General features: G+C 34.0%; 1 protein-coding gene across 6 annotated transcripts in view; it reads right to left on the reverse strand.

Annotated features, from left to right (window-relative positions):
- The window catches only part of DACH1 (dachshund family transcription factor 1), a 356490-nt gene that overhangs the window by 47876 nt on the left and 288235 nt on the right, over positions 1-20379 (reverse strand). For all 6 annotated transcript variants that reach the window (XM_068182306.1, XM_068182304.1, XM_068182308.1 and 3 more), the window contains one exon: positions 1464-1615. In XM_068182306.1, the coding sequence (XP_068038407.1) occupies positions 1464-1615 (152 nt within the window). The remainder of the gene's footprint in view (positions 1-1463; positions 1616-20379) is intronic.

Raw genomic sequence — 20379 nt, forward strand, 5'->3', positions numbered from 1 at the left:
ACTAAAAAAAAAAGTAATGACTGAATTTCACATTCACATTTTCTGTAAAACAAAACTGAATGAATTCTTGGCAAATTAATCCTGATCATTTATCCTGAAATACTGCAGCACCCTCATATTTAATCACAAGATTAGCTAACCTGTTGATACTGAATGCCTTGCTCATTAGGTTGCTGTCTAGAGACATTGAGTGCAAACATTTGTCAAAAAATTACTAAGAACTTTTCTGTACATGTATGTACAGCTAAAAATTTTCTAACTGTATTTCTGCTTTAAGAAAAAAATACACTCTTTACAGATTGCAGCAGATATGTTACAAGAATACTGCTATCAAGTTATCTTGGTTTGTGGTTTAAATATTCAAGATGCTAAGTCTCAGAATTGCAAGAAGTAATCATAAATATGCTTTTCCAGACCAGGCAGTGATAACAATATTTACTTCTTAAATAGCAGTATTTTTCCATTATTACACCTCAAAACACAACTAATGAATGGCTCATATACTTTTCATAAAACAATTCTGAAGTGTCATAAACTTTAATGAGATTGCTTCAGACAGTAAAGTGAGCAGGATTTGGCCCTGCTCCGTCATATCCTTTGCTGGACAGTGTTTGCAGGGATGAGCAGGAAATATATGGTGACAAACTGGAAGTTGGTAGCTGCCCAGTCAAGGCTTCTCTGGAACATGCAATATGGCTGTATTATTTCTGGCACTATCATTTTGCTTCTGCATGCAGTATATGACCATATTGTTGCAAAATTTGCATACGGGGAACATGAGATAACTGAATTTGTGGACAAAAAAAAATTTTCTTAATTCTAATATGAAACACTAACAATTTGGCTTCAAGCTATACATAGTGTATATTACAAATAATATTCGAACACGGTTTTGCTACACACAACAGACATTGTGACTACCAAATAGGAAATCGGTATAAAATTTGGTAATACCCTTTGAAGTCTATTCTTTGAAGACAGTACTTTAACTGAAATGAGCTTCTTTATAAAGTAAGTGCTTTTTGTTAATGCTTCTTTTGGAGACATATTTCAAATAGCTTTCAATATCATTTCCCCATGCCACTCTAGCAATTTGAAATAACTATTTATTAAAGAACTCTTTCTCTGTTTAGTAAATGAGATAAAGTTAAACAGTAAGATACATTTCATTAGCCTGTAATAAAAAGAACATTGAAGACAAATGTTGTTAAACACACCAATATAATTTACATTGAATTTTCTGCTGTGGTTTAATATACAATCTGTATTTTTATGTACTGTATCTGACAGCTTCTAAATTCATTTGTTTGCTGTGGTTCCTTTAAAGCCTAAATTACAGGAAAGTTTCAGTAAATTAGTTGATCCAAATAATCTTATGAACTGATTAAGCTAGAATGGTTTTATTAATTTAGACAAAACTGGCTCCTCTCCATCCCTTTAAGCCGATCTACAAAAGGGCCTACCTGGATGTTAGTCAGAAGGGTCTCTATGGAGGACAATCCATCAGGGAATAGAAAAGGAGATGGAAAACCCGGAGGTAGTGGTTGCCCATGCCCAGTTAGAGAAAGTTTGTCAAGGCTGTCTCTTGCGGTTGGTGTGGAGAGCGGGGTCTCATCTGTATGTGATTGAAACAAAAATATAGAACAAGTTACGCTTGTCTGTTTTTATTAGACCTCAGTAATGGCTTCCCTAGTGGTTTCCAGAACATTTATTGCAAATTGGTTCCTGCTATCAGGAGAAAATGCTTTCTGCTGAATTTTCTTTAATGAAAAAGCTGTGGAGATACAACAAGATAACATTAATGAGTAACTTTATAAGCCTTTTAAATGCAGTCTCTAATGAGACTGAGTTTACAGTGCCATAGAATCTTTTTAAAACAAATATTATCTCACATATACTTGTGATTATATATTCAGGCTGACTTTATGGGCACCTTCCCAATTATCTCATTTTAGTTTGTGTTCTATTTGGAGTGACAATAGAATATTTTCTAGCATGACATATATTTTGTATATGAGAAGTATTTGAATACGCGGCTTCCCGTACAATTAACCCTTCCTGCTCTTAATGGTTTCACTTACAGCTCAGAAGATCTTGCAACACCAAGAAAAGCTCCTCAATACATTTTTCATCAAGAAAATACACCTGATTGCCACAATTAAAACATGCTCTGAGCATTACATGAAATTATTAGCACAGTAACAATCACGGGCCAATTGTTTTTTTTAAAGCATGGACATCTTCTAACAACTAGTGCTGAACTCCTTAGTGGGATCTTTGTAAAAATCAGATCTGATAATTTCTGACATCACGATGGGAAAAAACTTGCACATCTTGAAGACTTCTATGATTAAAGTTTCACAGATAATCTGTGAACAGATTAAGAAGTAGGAAAAAAAAAAAAACAACCCACAATTAAAAGAAACGTCAATAACCTCATTTGTGGTGTGGTTTTTTTTTTTTTGTTTTTTTTTGTTTTTTTTTTCCCTTTCTGGAATATTTTTAGGTTACTGTTGAAGTGATATAGAAATTTAGGTCAATTTCTTTGCACCAGATATTAATCTGAATTCTTCAAAAGGAAAACTATCTATATACACACACACACATATATATATAGATAGATAGATAGATAGATACATATATCTATACATACTCTTCTTACCAAGGGCTCAGTCATTAACTGACACACATTGCTGTATCTCAGTACAATGCAAGGACATCAGAATGTATCCCAGGCATCATGCAGATTCTGCACAACTCTATGACTACAAAGGAGTTTGTCAGACTCACTTATTTCCATTTTGGCTTTGACCATTATAAGTTATGTATCTTTTGGGGTAGTCAAATTTCTTTTTTTTTATTTATTTATTTAATTATAATTTCAAGAATGGTTGCACTTCTCTATTTATTTCATCAGGTACATTAAAATTGAATCTGAAAGTTGATCCTAGTTGCCTAAAAAGAGCTCTCCCTTGGACTGAATGCAGTCCACTTTAAGGTACTCATCCATCTGAACTCTCACAGGCATCTAGTGCAGGAAGAGGCAAATCTTCCTCTAGAAGATTTCTGCCTGTTGACTGTAAGAGAAATCTTAGATGACCACCTCAGATGGAAAGATCTGCTTTTGAGGAGATCCTGTTCTAGGTGCTGTTCTTCCTACTTCCCTGCAGCTCAGGCTGAAGACAAAGACTTACTCTGAGGACAGAGTAAGACTCTGTTCCTTATGCCCTGTTTGTCCCAATTCATGCCACAATTACTGCTTTCCCATAAAGTCATCATTCAAAAGCTTTCCAAGCTTTTGAAAGGAAAGCTTTTGAAAGGAATTAATGTTGACCAAGGAAAGCTTCAGACCATTCAGAGTCATAAAGGATTTTTTCAGCTATATTTAAATTTTCCAGTCATGTTACAGAGTGCTGAGAAAAAACCGGCTCTGAATCTCTCAACCATTTTCTATCTACCTTACTGAGATTCAAAGCAGGCTCTGAAAAATGTACTATGTGGATGTAGCCTCTGTCCTCATGCTACCCCACAGCTGCATGAATAGCTCTGTAGTAATTTTTTAGTAACACACTAAAATTTGGCCCTAAATATGAGTATTTTTTCCAATTTTACAATATTATAGAAATATTCACTACATCATTAAGAAAAATTAACTATATATTCCTGGTATTGAAAACTAGCTTAGTTCAATTTCTCCATTCCTATTCTAGTGTGAAGAATCATTAGCAAATGGTTTATTCCAAGTTGCTGCCAGAATTGTTATGCTTTCATTAATCAAAAGAAATAAGCCAAAACTTAAACAAAACTAGTTAGACAACACAATATTATTTTATAGGTGAAAACTTTTTTCCTCTATTGAAAATATGGCTTCCCCAAATGATTTTTACCCAAAATTAAGAAACCAAAAAATTAAAAAAAAAAAAAAAAATTAAAAAAAAAAAATAAAAGAAAAAGCCTCTTCCATATTACATCCTTAAGTTTTTTTGGGTAGAGATTTCTTTGTATCAGTGGTTGCGGTGAAGGTATTGCTCTTGCATGATATAGCAGGAAAGAGTTGAATCACCAGTATGCACGGTGAAGTTGATTCATATAAATGAGAAAGGAAACTGAAAAGACATCATTTTCCTCTAAGTTTGCCAGGAAAATGGATCAATGACCTCCTACCTTCTAAGACTACTTGGAATCTTACTGATAATTTAGGTCTCAAATTGTCAAAATATTTTAAGATATACTAGATAAAACTGACCCACTTAAAAATTCTGTAAGCCTTAATTAACTCAAAAACTGCTCTTCCATGCAATTGCTGAGATACAGAAAGCTCCTAACACAGATCTTGTAATAGAATTTAAGCAAGGGATCAATTTTTTTACTGCATTACTACTTTACAATTTATTTCATGTTATGCTTGCTGTACTCTGTGCATGCTCAACATATGAAGTTTGTGAAGATTTTTTAATGATGTGTGGCATGGTTTCGCATTAGGCAAAGAAATTCACGATTAAAATGATATGAATTCAAAGTAACATCAAAACCATTATAAACCATCGAAACCATTCTGTTATAATAAATAACAGAAACAAATTTACACTGAAGGGTAGGACTAGAAATATGAACTTACTCTGAACTTACTTTAATGAAATATCAACTCAGAAAAAAAAGTCAGACTAATGTGACTTTGTTTTCTTGATGTCCCATGTGAAATAAACTTCGAGTGTGAGTATGTTTGAAACAGAGCAAATGTACATATTATACACAGGAAGTGTGGATATTTGTGGATGTGAGATAAGCAATGATTGAGCGAATCTCAAAAAAAATGCATTTTTAAGAAAAACCACATTGTAAACACAGCCAATTAAAACATAACCACATATCTTAGTAGCAAAATAATATGACCTCTTGTCTTTAAAAAAATTTAAAGTACTTAATTCCTGCACAAGTCCTCTTTTCTCTTAAGGATGAAATATCTTCTGTTTCCAAATAATCATTAGCCTAACATCTTTTAAACTGCTGCAAAGGAACTACTAATGTTTCTCTTACACTACTAGCAGAGCAATGCTGCAAAATGATGAGCCCTTGCTGGGAAACAGAGATTTGGTATTTTCAGTCTAAACACATCAAAGGAAGTGTTAGAAGAGAAGTCAGGGCAAAAGGGGAAATAGGGTCAATCTACAACTCCATTGTCAGAGTGGGGAGCACAACAATGAAAAGAAAGAGGGGAAAAAAAAAGAAAGAACAAAGCAGAACAAAGAAGTGTTAGGGCCTGCCTTGGTTTGTGCTGGGAACTGAGATGTTATAAATTAACAAATAAACAAGGATAGGACAAGCTGTTACCCAAGCCCCTACAATATCCAGGCAGAGATGAATATGTGTCTTGACATATGAACTAAATCACTGTAATAGGCAAGTCTGAATGCGATACATTTCTTTAAAATATTTGTAAATGCTACAACCACTCCATCCATTGTTCCTCAATTTCCAAAATTCACCTGGTTTTGTTCAAACCAGATTTTATCTGTAAACAGCAGCTGGTTTGGGCCAAATGCAACAAACATATTTCACTGTATTTGGTTTGTTGCCATTCTATTTTGTTCTTTCACCAGATAACATGGAAACAGACATCCTGAAAGCCGTGACAGCTATTTAAACAATAATAGATGAATAGAGGTAGCCATTCTCTTGTCTTTGTTCTTAAAAGCAAGTAGGATAAGTTCAGACCAGTCACCAATCAAACTGGAAAATATTGATATTGCCAGGATTTGAAAGCAAGCAATAATAGCTGGCTGAAAAAAAAATACTATACAGATTACTGCCATTCTGTAATCATGTCATGCTTTTTTTGCAATGCATTTTGAGGCTTTTCTGTTCTCTGCAAAATATTGCACATATATTTGTTCCTAACACAGGCTCACTCTTACCATTTGAATGATGAAAGAGGATTCTGCTTCTACTTTTTATTACCATAAATCTGGTGCATTCATTTTCTCTACATTGTAGAAACAATCTATTCCGTTTAGCTAAGTATTATTTTGGTTTATGTCATCAAAAACTCTTTAGTACAAAGCTTTATATTTTACTTTCCTCACTGTTAGAGGTTTCAAGTGTGAGAAACTTTTCTGTTTTAACTGATCCATAATTCTTGATTTATATTAACATAAAAGAACAAGGGGTCCCATATTCTCAATTTAAATGTTTAATAGTATCAGGCAGATAAAAACAAATAAAGAAATGAACAAATAAATGAAATCTTCTTGACCAGCTCCCATACAATTTGGCTGCTTTATAGATTTGGTCATTCAAGATTAACCCCGCATGTAGCAGGGGGCGAGGCAAGATGACTGTGAAGGATGTTACCAACTATAAAAGGAATGTACTGAAACCCTTATAAAGCTCTTATAAACATATTAGAAGAGCTATATGTATATAGATTTGATAAGAGTTACACACACACATATATATATTGTGTATATATATATATATAAATAAACTCCTTTTATTTTTTTTTAATCTACAATTTATTTATTTCTTTTTATACAACCAACAGTTCTCCAGGACATCGAAATACTCTGAAATTAAAACATTTGCAACTGTGGCGCTGGAAATCAGGAAGGAATATCAAATATTCAAATAGACCGACACACTGGTTAATGTTTCTGTTCAAACTTCAAAGAGGCTGGTGCTCTCACAGTTGATACCATTGCAAATGCTGTTCACTGAGTTCTGCTTCTTGGATTGGTATGTTTGTCTAATGACTTTGGGAGTAGCAGCTCTCTAATAATGAAATATGACTAAAAATTAAAAACCTGCATGGAAAGGATCACAGGTATTTAGTTTCTTCAATGTGTGCATTACACAAAATGGCTTTGCATCTGATGCAGTCGCATACATTTCTGCAGGTAGGTCTTACAGAACTTCACTCATCTGTCATGTGTCTCATGTGTCAAGTCTACCATTGTGGACCATATTCCCAGGTGGCATGGCTTCCAAATACACACACCTTCACTTTATGTAAAGAATTACACAGGAATAAAAGGACATAAGAAATTAGTTTTATGTGTTCACTTTGGAGATAGGTTCAGAAGCAGGACTTTCCCGCCAACAGTAAGACTTATATTTCCTGAACATTCTCTGAGATTTTAACCACTGAAAACTTAATGTACTAACTGGATGCTATTCCTTGGTGGAAAAAAAAAATCAATTAATAAATTTCCAGTATTTTTAAAATCCTTTTAAAGAACATGCAGATCTACAGATGATCTCTACAGATTATTCTTCAGATGATCTCTACAGATTATTCTTCACTACTGCACTGGATTATTGATCATACTGCAGTTGGAGTTGCCTCCAAAATGGCAAATTAGAGCCAGACAGAGAATCACTTCTTGAACAAAACTTTTGGGGTCACTCTATCTCAAGGTTCAGTGGTACCCCTTCTATGCTAATACCTTGTAAGCCAATTTACCTATAAGCATAGAGGGGGAAAAAAAAGGAACGTATTGCTGGCTGGAAGAAGGACATGGAAGGGATAAACAGAAAGGACTTGACAAAAGACAGGGAGTAATCAAGAAGTGAGAAAATAGAAAAATAGAAAGTTGGGAATATAGGGAAGGACACTCACGGTAGCCAAACACTTTGGGAAGGAATAATAGAACTGGGATTATGAGGTGAAGGAGGGGAGAAGAAAGACTTCCCAGGAGCAAGAAATTTATACTGACTCAAAAAGAAATAAACTAAACAGTTAAACTGTTGTTTTTTACATACAACAGATTTTGCACAAATAATTCTTGCAGTATTTCAAGAATTTTAGTTGAATGTAAGTGACATTTACAGCTGTCAAAGCAAATATATAAAACACATTCTCTAAAGATCACATATTTTAATTTGTGAAGGAATTATGGGTATAGCATCACTAAAAATGAGTGGAAAGAGCTGGCAATATAGATTCAAAAAGCAAAAATGTAATTAGTGATGATGTTCCAGCTGTGAGGATTTCTTCAGGCTTTTTGGACTAGATCAAGTTGAGTTTATTCTTCATTTTACATGTCCCTAGGAGGGCCTCAGAGTCAATCAGCACAACTTATCTAATTTTCTCTTTCAATAAAAGGATTATTTTAATAACCTTTATCTTATTTTGCAGCATATTACTGATTAGGGCTGGGTCAAGCAGTATTGGCTTATTTATTTATTCTAAGGATTTCACAATATTCTAGAATAAATTATCATTCCTATTTTTAAACAAACATATTTTACCATGCAATGGAATGTTAAAATGCCAGTGGTATTTCTGTTCTGTGTACTTTGGAATCATAACACATAACATGCAAAACAAAATTACAGGGTTTCTCTGTCCCCGTAATAAAAAGTATCCTGTTTACTCACAGATTTTTTCATGCAATTTTTTAAAGTGCCTTGAATGATCAGGAAAAAAGAGGGAATGGGATAATCAGGGATGATTCTGTATATACCATAACACACTTATATCTTCAACACCTGACAGTAACATTCATTAACTCTGAATAAATTAAGAATTTAACTCTAAATTCCTAAAGATGAAATTATTGTTAAATGATTAAATGGCTGTTAAAAAGGTATTCTAAATATTTTTATTACATTTTAAAAATATACCAGTATAAAAAGAAGGCACTTATAATTTTATCACCTGTAGTTTTTAATTGTAAGAACTATACCCATTATTTCTTTCTTAAAGATCCTTATATGCTACTGGCAATAATCAGATGCAGAATAAAGCCAGCTGTTCTTTGGATGCTGAAAAAAAAAATAAATGTATTTTACCAGTTCATGTCAAACATCCCAATTAGTAGTCTGCTATCTCCACTCCATGAGCCAGGCAACACTGAGTGCTAAAAAGAATGTTTCTTGGCTTTGTAGCAATTCTATGAGAACTGCTTATATGCATATATGTATGCAGAGGGTTCTGCAAATGTGTTTCCCTATGGGTTCACAGGAGTCCTTCCCAGCTTCTTCCAAAGTTGCTTTGAGGGGTGTCCATGATCATCTATGCAGTGAAGGGATATTTGGTTAGGAAATCAAACCCCAACATTCACAAAACCAGATATTTAATTTCTTTATTGCCTTGGCTCAGAAGCTGCCCCCCTGATAATTTATCCAGCTTTCCTAATATATGCTGAATCAAATGATCAAGTCAAGTATTTTCAGTATAAGCTAAATTCCTGATTAACATCAAACTTCAAATTAGGGACTGGACTTTAGGGCTGCATAATGAATGTATTGAGACTAAACCTCACATTTTCAAAATTATGGACATAAATATGCACATATGAATGTATTGTAGACTAAACCTCACATTTTCAAAATTATGGACATAAATATGCACATCTCAACTGATAAAAGCAATACACAAGGCAAGAACTGCCTCCATATGGCTACTGCAAAATGCAGAAAAAAAACATTATGACAATATAACAATTGCATCTTGCTAGATTTTATTGGATCATTTCAAGGGCCACATGATTTGTATTAATAATCCTCTGGACAAGTTTCATGAAAGTTGAAAAGCATCTATTATTTGGGGATTTAAGGTAATTTAAAAATAAGGAATATCAACAATATTAGCTTTTTTCATTGTCATCTAAAATAACAGCACTCCTCTTTTGTGAGCGTAACAGTAGTAAGAAGGGAGTTTTTGATAAGAGCACAGCTGGTAACTTGTAATTCTCTGAAGATGAAGGGTTTATGTTAATACCTGGAACTGCATTGTATTCATACTATTTTCCTTGGTCTATGTTCAGTTAATAATTTTAATATTCATTATTTTCAGGAAAAGACCAAAAAGTCAGTGTTTTTAGGCAGTTTATATCTAGCCATGTTGCAATTATGGGGGTCTGAGTACTAATGCTTCTGCTACCTTGTCACATGGCACATGTTCTTGGTAATCTGCTGACAGCATGAATCAGATGCCCAAAAAGAAAATGAATATATGGTAATGTGTCTGAGCAACACTCATCAGCTGTCATTCATTCAGCAACTCATAACCCATCCCATACCCTCATCCCCAGAGTGCTGGCAAGCAGATGAAGTTGACCAAGCATGTTTGGCATCTGGTGTAAAGTGGCAGTACAGAAGTCAGCAGTACTGCATTTCACAAATAAATATGTCAGAGAAGTTCAACAGAGAAAGAAAAAGAGGTATCAAACACTTCTCATTTATGGCAACTTATACTGCTCATCTGTCCCAGCAGAAAAATGTTTATCTGGTCAGAACATGTAAAACTGGATCTACTGATTAATATAACTGCTTTATTCATACAGAATACTGTCTCTTTTTTAATGAAAATGAGAAAATCTCATATTTTAGATAAATATGTAAAATGTCCAGGGACACTGCTTTTTGCAGAAACACAGTATTTAAAAACATATATACTCATATTCTCTTCACATCCCTGCAAGATCACATTAAATGTCCATGATTTTAATAGCCTCTTTAACAAAAGATTAGCAATTACCTCTAATATTTGGACTTATAACGCATGGACCAGTGAATAAGATGACCAGCCTAAATAAGACAGAAACATATTAAGGGAAGCTGTTCCTGAGCTTTTGCCTTGCCAAAATTCCTGCTTTGGATGTATTAGTGTCAAAGATGCCAGTAAAATAAAATAATCAGGAAGCAAATCAGGTGGACTCAACTGACACAGCTGTATGGGACTACTGGGCAATAGGTTCAGGAATTCGTGAACATACAGTGAAAAGCTTCAAATGTTTTGGAAATGCAGGGGAAGGAGCCGTCTTTTGAAAACAAAGTACCAAAGGGACTGTGCTGGTCCAGCCCTGCAGTCAGACTTCTGACAGCTTAAGGGAACAGGTGTTCTATCATCAGTAGTTCAGTAGTGTCCAATCTTTGCTTGAGCACGTAAATGGCAACACACACTTTTTACAGAAATACCTGATCAAGTAACTCTAGGTCTTAACTCTCTTCACACCCAATACATCAAGTATTACTGAAAACAAAAGGATGTGAAGCATCCTGTTTTCATTAACTCTCACCAGGAAGGGTACAAAAGGAGTGAGCTGTTTTAATACCATGAAGCAGTATAACACAGAGGCTTTCTTATTTTTGTGGCTGAAACACCAAAATTTGCATAAGAAAGTATATTTAACTCACTTTTTCCAAATTATTACACAATATTTTTTGTAGCAGATATAATAAACATCCTTAATGCTTCCATCTATGGAATAGTTCCAGTACTGAGATGCAAATGTTGTAGACAATAATCAATGTACACAATTTGGATTATATGGTTATGATATCCTAATAGAAATTTGGCTGTCTGCCTATGGGAGTTCAATATGAGCTTCATAGTTTATAGCATCAGAAACAGTCCTTTACAATATTATAGCCACATTTCTCAAACCATTGCCTATACATTATATCCTAATATCTGATTTTCACAGAAATCCATAATAATAAACAAACAAAACCCCTAAACCCCAGAGTGCTCAGAAACAAAATTCAGAATGAAAAGGCAAGCATTTTTACATCTGATATGATTTCTCTTGCAATTCATTCATCAAACATCTGCAACAAGCTGCCAGAACATGTCCATTAGTGAGATTTCTATGGCATTCACTAGCTTGATGCTCACTGATAGAATAATGTAGAAGTTTTACCTCTAATGTTTTCTGCTCCATTTCAGGCATCCACTTTAAAGTGAGATTTGGCCTGCATGTGTTTTCATGTCTTGGAATATGTAATTTATGCTAATACATCAGAATACATATTAGAGAACAAACAAAAAATCCTTTATGTATTTATGCTTTATGAGTCACATTCAGCATTGATTTAAGAAGATAAAAAATAGTTTGGAGTCATCATGTAACATGGATCAGCTTGGTTTACATTAAATACAGAAAATTAAAGTATTCTACACAGCAAGCATGCCATACACTTGCCAGTAAATTAAAATCATTTTTTTGATCCAGTTTAAAACCTTCATGCAAATTAAATATTTTGTTCAGTCTTTTATCTGCATCATATCATAGTATCAAGGAAATATGCCTTGCATCTCCACTATAGGGCCAGCTCTTCTTACTAATTTTGTTTCATACCAAAACTTCTGTAACTGTTTCAATGTTTATGCCACTAATGTAATTGAAAAATTCTTTATTTTAATCCTGAAGCAATTATAAATGTTATGTAACAGAAAACAAAACACAAATCCCAAGAGCGGAGCAAAGGTTCTCTAAGACTTTAAAAAAATTTATGTATGTGATAACTGCAAAAAAACAAAACAGAAATCAAAAGATCTTTAGCATTATTGTACAGTGAAAACAGTTACTGCCTAAACAAACTGAAACAGACTGTACAAGCTTTATTATCTCAACCTGATGATATCATCATATATTTAAGGATAATACTTTTATTCTGTAGCCCAATAACAGGTTGGCTTTTAGCCTGTCTAGTAAAAAAAAGCAAGAGCTACATCAGGAAATGACCACCCAGCATGGTTTTGTGATCTCCTGCACCCAAAAGATTGAGAGAGCAACTTCAGTGATTTTTTTTTGTTCAGAATTTGAAAAGGAAGTCAGTGCTACTGATGAAAGGTGATTGTATACCAAATTCTAGTACAATTGCAAAATATTTAGCACAATGAGTTCAAAAGGTAAAATCCAAATCCTTTATTTTCATGATCACTGTCTTTGTCTTCTCTTTGTCCTACCTATTCCACAACTCAGCTGATTCTACTGCTTGCTGCACTTTTCTCTTACATCTCAAACACTTTCCTCAGTAGCACTGATTGATTTTAAAGTGTCTTTGATTCAGTAGTTTCTTCCCCTTTCAAGATATGAAGAAATTAGTTTGCTTGTTGAAATTAAAGGACCAGAAAAGAAAAAAATAAAATTAGAGAAAAGGAAAAGATTGTGACAGAAATCTGAAGGGACAAGTCAGCCTAGATTACTTCTCTGTTTACAGAACAAAACAGATCTTGACTTCTTTTCTCCTTATTCATTCTCACATATAAAAGTCATTTTCTCATATAAAGCCATGAAAAAAAAAGACCTGAATCATTACCAAAACAGGTAAGAAAAAAGAAAATAAGATCTTAAAAATACATCTTTACTTCATGCTCTTTTTTACTGTATTTTGATAAAATCATAGCTGAAGTTGTCCTGGTCTGACTTTTGCTTTTTTCTTCCAAAAAAATCCAACCCAACTAAACCAAACCAACCAACCAATCAACCAACTAAAACTAAATAAAATATAGATATGTTTGCATGGGAACATGTAGGAAGTTTCAACATTAGGTCCAGTGGTTTGAAAGATGATAAGTTTTCTATCCTACTTTACTATGACTTTCGTCTATGAAAGAAGACACAACTATGTAACACCACACTCTTCACAGAGGGACTAAAGTTGAATCAGTGATCTTACCCTATGCTTAATTTCAATTCCTCAAAAGATTAAGAGTACAGAAGAAATTTCTAAGTCCAGGACTTGCGTCACAATTCTTGCATAGTGTGCTATATTTGTTTTTCAGGTTAAGAAGAGGAGGGAAAAGAAACCCAAGAGAATATATTCAGAGAAACTGCTTTAACCCTATCACAATTTTTGGATGTTCTGTCTTTGTACAGCTTTAAGGGTGGCATTGTACGGTCCCATTACACAACAGATGTTAAGTGCAAAGTAAAAAAGACAGTTGTAAATGATTGATTGTCCTCTTTACTATTTCAAAATAGGCCCTGATTATTTATATAGTTTTGGTCACTGCTTGAAAGCATTATATAAACCTAAACAATTGATCCATTTTTCAACGGCTTTTGTGTGTAATGTATTATGTATGTTTTTACATTCTTCTGTGTAAAAGGCCCTGGTGTACAAGAAATGTTTAGAGTTTTGAGTGCTCCACCCAGTCCATATGGTAGGTTTGCTCTGTGTGTGAAACCTACCTTTTTCCACCAGGTCCATATGGCAGGCTTAAGCTAGCCAGGGCCTTCTATCCTCCACAGGGGCCATATGGCAAAGAGAGCTCAGTGAACACTCATTGACCTTCTATTAATATTTTACATTTCTCTAGCACATGCAGACATATATGAACTGATCGGATTGAGCAGAAAACAGTTGGCTCCTGAAACTTCTTTAGTCACATAATCAATACATTTATGACAATAGGGTAATAGATGTGGAATTAGTATTTTTCAGTTTTATTAAAAGCCTGAGGTCGAATGAAAAAATTATCAAATTCTTTGATAAATTCATCTCATATTTTAAAATATTTTGACAGATTATTATTTAAGTATGTTAACAAACTGGTACACATTAATATTGACATTTCACTACTAGTTTTTAATATTACCTTAGCAGAATGGAACCAACTCCCTTGAACCCACCCACTAACAAAGGATGCATGCTAAAGATAGTGGAAGTATTTATTCAAAGATTCAGCTCTGTGCTACCCTAGTAATAGTATGTTTTGAACAGGCTACTGCTCTCTTACTGCATAGAAATGAAGTGGCAATAAACCAGAGAAAGAATAGCTCTATTGACAGTAAACCACATGTAGAGAGATAACAATCTACAAGTCATGTGTAAATAAGTCACTATTTCTTGCAGGTACAACAACTCTACCCTTAGTATTGGAGTAAAAGGAAGAGAGTATGGTCTGAAAGCCATAGTATCTTCCTTCTACTGCCTGTACATTTCCTGAATAAGATGTCAGAACATGAGTAAACAGCTGCATGACAAGGAACGTGGATTTAAAATCAAATTTAAAAAAAAGGCAACTTTAAATAATAATCTGTACTTTCAAAGCAATTATGCTAAAATTGATACATTGTTATAATGTTTACAATTTAATCCAAAGCTTTGCCATAATTCTGAACTAATTTAGGAACCCTCAGCATCTTATTTATACAGGAAAGATGGAAGCAATTTATAACTTGCTTATGAAAGTTTTATTGTACCTACAATCTGATTCAAGAAATGGAACAATATTTCCCCAGTAGTAGAAATTTTACGAACAAATTTTACTTACTTGAAACTCAGAACATTAGGAAATATAAAAATGATAATATATTGTTCTTATTCACAGGATTTATAGTGCTTTCATCTGGCTTCCTCTTGTTACAGTTCATGTAAATAACCTCTAGGTTGTCACATGAATATTCAAATATCACAAAGAACGATCAGTGTTGAAAATAAATATCATAAAGAATTCAGAACAAGCATGCATGTACATGCTCTCATAGTGTATTTTTGTATATAGAATTTATGTTTTGCTCTGCAAACAATCAATAAAACATGGAAGAGTTTTCCACAAGGAATTTATCTTCTCATTTCAAAGGAGCCAAATAACAAGAAGCATTTTAAGAAACTAGAAGTATTTTATTAAAGAATAAAAAAGGCTAACTACTAAGTTCATGCCTCTTCTTCCTATCTTCCTGTTTTTGATCTTTGCCAAATACAGCTAAATAAATGGGGGGGTGGGGGGAAAGGATCAATTAATTTCAAGGGTTAAGAAACATGAACCCAAACTCTTTTGACTCTGACTTTCACTGTAGGAAAGGAGTAGTATATCGCTTTAGTATTCATTTATCCCTTTTGTTTCAGTAGCTCTTTTTTTCATACGTTCTCTATATATTGTCTTTTTCGTGTTCTGTTTCTGTTTCCAATTTACAATGTATAGGTACAAACTTCTAATTCTGAAGGATCTGTTTATTTGCATAATTGCTCACAAAGCAGATATGCAAAGCTCACTTTGAGCTCAGCTGGGTTTAAGGAGTGCCTAAAAGACATGAAGGGTAGAATTCCACTGTCTAGATTATCCAGTCTGCCATGGAAGTAGCACTCAATAAACAAGGACCTAAATTCTCAACACAGTGAAGAAGAGAAGACAGGTATCTATCAAATGAAGCTCTTGGACAGTACCTAAACTTTAGCAGCAAGACTCCCCATTTTGAGGCTTTTGCGCCCATCGTCTTCATTCCATGAATCATGCAAAGAACTAAGAGGATTATTTTAGAGTCCTGTGTTGCAACAGTATTGATCCCACTATATATTCTGGAACGTAATAGAAAGGAAGATACATTTTTAGATATATAAAACAATCAAATGTTTATTTGTTTAATGAAATTTAGAGATGGAGAATCTAGTCATAATTAAAATTACTATGCTCCTAAGATCCTTGTTATGTTCATATAGCTCACAATTTCAAAGACATTCTTAAAAAAGTATAAATTGTAATCTTATGCATTGTACTTTCTTACTGAATTAGCAGCTTTCTCTTTCGGGAGTACATGTTAAATTAATTGATCATCTCAATTAAATTCTTTATACATACATATAAAGTAAGAAAAGCTATGAACCTGAATTCATAAATAGAATTCAGTGGGATTTTGTTAAAATGTAGATGTACAGACTTGTATTTGAAATCCTCTGAAGGTTACAGGGTGAAACCTTCCAACAATATCTCCAAGTCTTCAGGGACCAAATCCCATTACGTGGAGTTCAGTGAAGAGGGTAAACACTACCATAAAGAAATACAAATTGCACATATTTCCCATTTAGCCAGTGTCACAAAAGTTCACCATTTAGAATTCTAACCAGTTAGGACTTATTCTTGGAGGTCAAGTACCTTGTGAACCTTGTCATCTCACTGATGACATCATATCCCATCCATCAATTCTTTCAGGAGCACACTTGCCATCTGCTCAGCATGCTATAATAACTTATTAGACATATTCACAGGGTAACAATCTGTACAATGACACTGCTATCTTAATGCTGGCACATAGAGAGATAGCAGCCATCGTTCCCCTGTCACAGCACAATTACTCTAACTTCTAACTTTAAAAGAGAAGTTACTTTGGTATTTTAACTTACTATTAAATCACTCAGAAAACAAAGAATTCTCATCAGATATATGTTTAAGGGTTTGTGGAGTTTTTTTGACTGGACACTGATAAAACAAGGCTATAGCACAAAATACCAAGTTTAGTTTGATATAACTACTTTTTACCTTGAAATTTTCTGCAGCCATGCTCATCCTTTAGAGTGCAAAATAAAAACACCTACTATACAATCATGTGCGTACAAGCAGCACTAAAATCCAACTTAGTCTTTGCAACCATACTGATTTTCTAGATCTAATATTGCTTTTTATCTACCTGTCTTAAACATCTATTCTTTCTAACAGCAATTGCTAGGTAGAAATAAAACATGCAGCCAAAGTGCTAACACTAAGCCTTAGCAGTTTTTGAAATCTAAAAGCAATATGAAATTTCATAGATGTCTATATATATTTCTGCAGCTTTTGTAAAGCATGTTAATAACAAGCATGCTTAGCACAGCTGTTGTCACAGCACTTCTGACTAAATAGAAGTCCACTATAAATCTCCCTTGACCTCAAAAAAATTTTCCAGAAAAAGGGCAATATTTATTTTGCATTACACAGAATTCATCCTCTGTTCCTTCCTTTGGCTCGTCATTTATTCCAGCTTACACTGTGATCAACATTGTACTAAAATAAAGTCAAGTACAACAGCCGCTCTCTGCCCATCAAAACTCACAGACGTCTGCCAAGCACTTGTAACAGCTGGTGTTACATTAATTAGTTTAAACTATTTATTTCATCCATCTCCAGAGCAGATTGAGCAAAAACATTAGAGATTATTCTAGCATCTGTAAGTGCCCTGCAAACATTAGCCAACCAAAGTTAAAATATTAGTCATTAACTTATAGTATATGTGAGACTCTATACATTTATTCTGAATTAAAAAAAACCCTGCAGTTTAGCATAGCTCTAGGAAGTTTTCTTTTTAAAAAGAATCTGCCTTTTTAAAAATCTGAGTTTAAACTTTTATAAGACTTTGTGCCCATAAAGTTTCTTTCAAAAAAAAATTATTACTAGAAAGCTATTATAATTCCTGGCAGCATGGACCATTAAGCAATATATGACAGGGACTGGGTGACTCAGTGGATTAGTCAGAGGTTTTATGTCCACTGTTGGAATACAGCCCTAAATACGGTGATCAAAACAGTGTTATCAAACGGTTGTAAAAATCTCAATTAAAATCACTCCTATAGCATCTACTAAGTTTTTAGTGGACAACATAATAGTTCTTTCACTATTGACAGAGTTCTCACAACTATCTTTTTTCTTTTAATAGGCTGAGAATGGATGCTGGCAGAAGAATGTTGATTATAAGAGGTCCTAATGCCACATTCCCTACTGAAATGGCTCAGAAACAGGAGCCAATGCAAGGATGGCAGGAGTAGGCTTACAGCCACTGTCTGTAGGCTCACCTCCATCAAAAATAAAAAGCTTCCAACCTCGCTCAATGAAATACTTAATGCTAGAATACTTATTTTTAGTGCTTAGGGCTCAAAAAGGAAATCAAAGTCCTGTGCAAATGCTTAAGGAGTAACTCCTTCCTCAAAGAATTCATCTGTAAATAAGCACAGAGGGAAGCAGAGGTACACAGTTGTGAAGTGCTTTGCCCAAAGTCACACAACAGGTTATTGGCAAAGCCTGAAAAACAATCTAAATCTCCCGACTCTCACCTCGTTCAGGTATATTGCTTCATGAGTTTTCCAAAAACAACATCAAAATCCAGTAGCTCACTTGCAGAATAAAAAGCAGGTTCATGCATGTATGAAGTTTATCAGAATCGACTCTTATACATTAATGTCCTCAAGACTGATGAGATCATTTGGTTTTTTTCAGTTATAAGATGAAAATGTAGTAAATTTTTTTTAAATGTAGTTACTGAAATTAGCATTCAATTTAATTAAATGCAGCTAAAAGTATATTCTATTTTATCAGTTTTGGAAAGCTATATTTACCCTCAAAATATTTGCATTTGAAAACAAAATCAATTATCAGATTCAGTTTCACTATCTGAACAGTACAGTGAAAAAATATTGTGACATTTATGTTAAGAAACAACACAGATCCTGATCCTGTCATATTTCAGTTCTTTAAAGCTCTGACTGGCTTGCTATGGCTTCCTGTGGCTATGCAGAAATGATTGTAAATGATGGAAACTGAAGTAAAAGCTATCATCCATATATGCTTTTCAGTCCTGTCCTTTCTCCATGAAACAAGATTTTTTTTTCTCTTTGCTTCAGTAATTACATCTCTTTTTCTCTCTCTGCATGTGTGTATGTGACTACATGCATGTGTATGTATGCATGCCTGTATCTATGCATATATTCCAGACACTTACTGTGATTTTCACCACCCACTGTGCACTGGCTCCTCTTACTTATGCCCCCAGCCAAAAAGGCAGGGACATAGTTAATCCCAAACTTGCTCCAGACCATGCAAGTGAAAGTGCCAAAGCATATATAAGAATGGCCTCCTCAAACAATACTAATAGCTCTTTTTCATGCTCACTCTTTATTTGCCTCAACAGACAGCAAGAGACAGACACTCTTTTCTATTCTTAGGTTCTCAGAATTTATAACATGCTACATCTGCCACGTATCTGTTGGGTTACATGGGTTCTGCTGTTCAATTATCCATTTTTATTTTTATTTTTAGTACAAGGACCATTGTTGAAATAACTTGCTGGACAGCTTGTTCTTAAAAGGCAAAAGTCACAACAATCACAAAACTTGTGATCAGATGGGACAGTGTTCTGACTTAAATCCTCTCTTAGAAAAATAGTTATATTCCCCAGTTCCCCCCAGCTTCTAAAAAATAACCTAAAAAGGTATACTGAATTAACAAATTCCCTAGAAATGATTAATTTTAAAAGCCTGTTTTAATCGGGGTTCTTAACTAATGTTAGCTTAACTAACAGATCACCAGGTTCTGTTTTCATTTACACCACAACTGAGATGTAAACCAAGGCAGCAGGGGCCCTCACAGAGAACTCAACTCCCCCTTCAAATTGAAGAAGTACATTTCATTACATAATCTCTGTATATAATAGATTTCTTGCATTCTCATTTTTTAGTTAGTATTGTATGCTCAATTTTTATTTTCTAAATACAAATCCAATTCAACTCCATTCAACAGAAAAATGTTAACATGCTCCCAGTTCAATATTCTGTTTTACCTCTTGCAGCAATCAGTTTAAATGTATAAAAGTTACTGGCCAATTTAGATTTTTTTTCTCCCTCTATTTATTTTTCATTGTAAAATTCCTCTTTATGCAATAGCAAAGTTAATTGCTAAACTTTGTTACAGAACCCTTTGTTCTTGCTGAAGTCACTTTGCTTGTCTCTCCTACTGTAAGGACACCAAATCCTAAAAGCTGGCAAGAATGCATATGTTTATTTCACCATTGCTCTGCAATTACTGAATGCCACTTAATTATAGCAACAGATGCTCGAGTGTAGGAACCAGAAAAATCAAACGCCTCATTTCCAGGTTATTTTTTTCCATTGCTTCTGCCAACA

Source organism: Anomalospiza imberbis, chromosome 2 (genome assembly GCF_031753505.1).
Source record: "Anomalospiza imberbis isolate Cuckoo-Finch-1a 21T00152 chromosome 2, ASM3175350v1, whole genome shotgun sequence".
In the NCBI taxonomy this organism is placed as follows: domain Eukaryota; kingdom Metazoa; phylum Chordata; class Aves; order Passeriformes; family Viduidae; genus Anomalospiza; species Anomalospiza imberbis.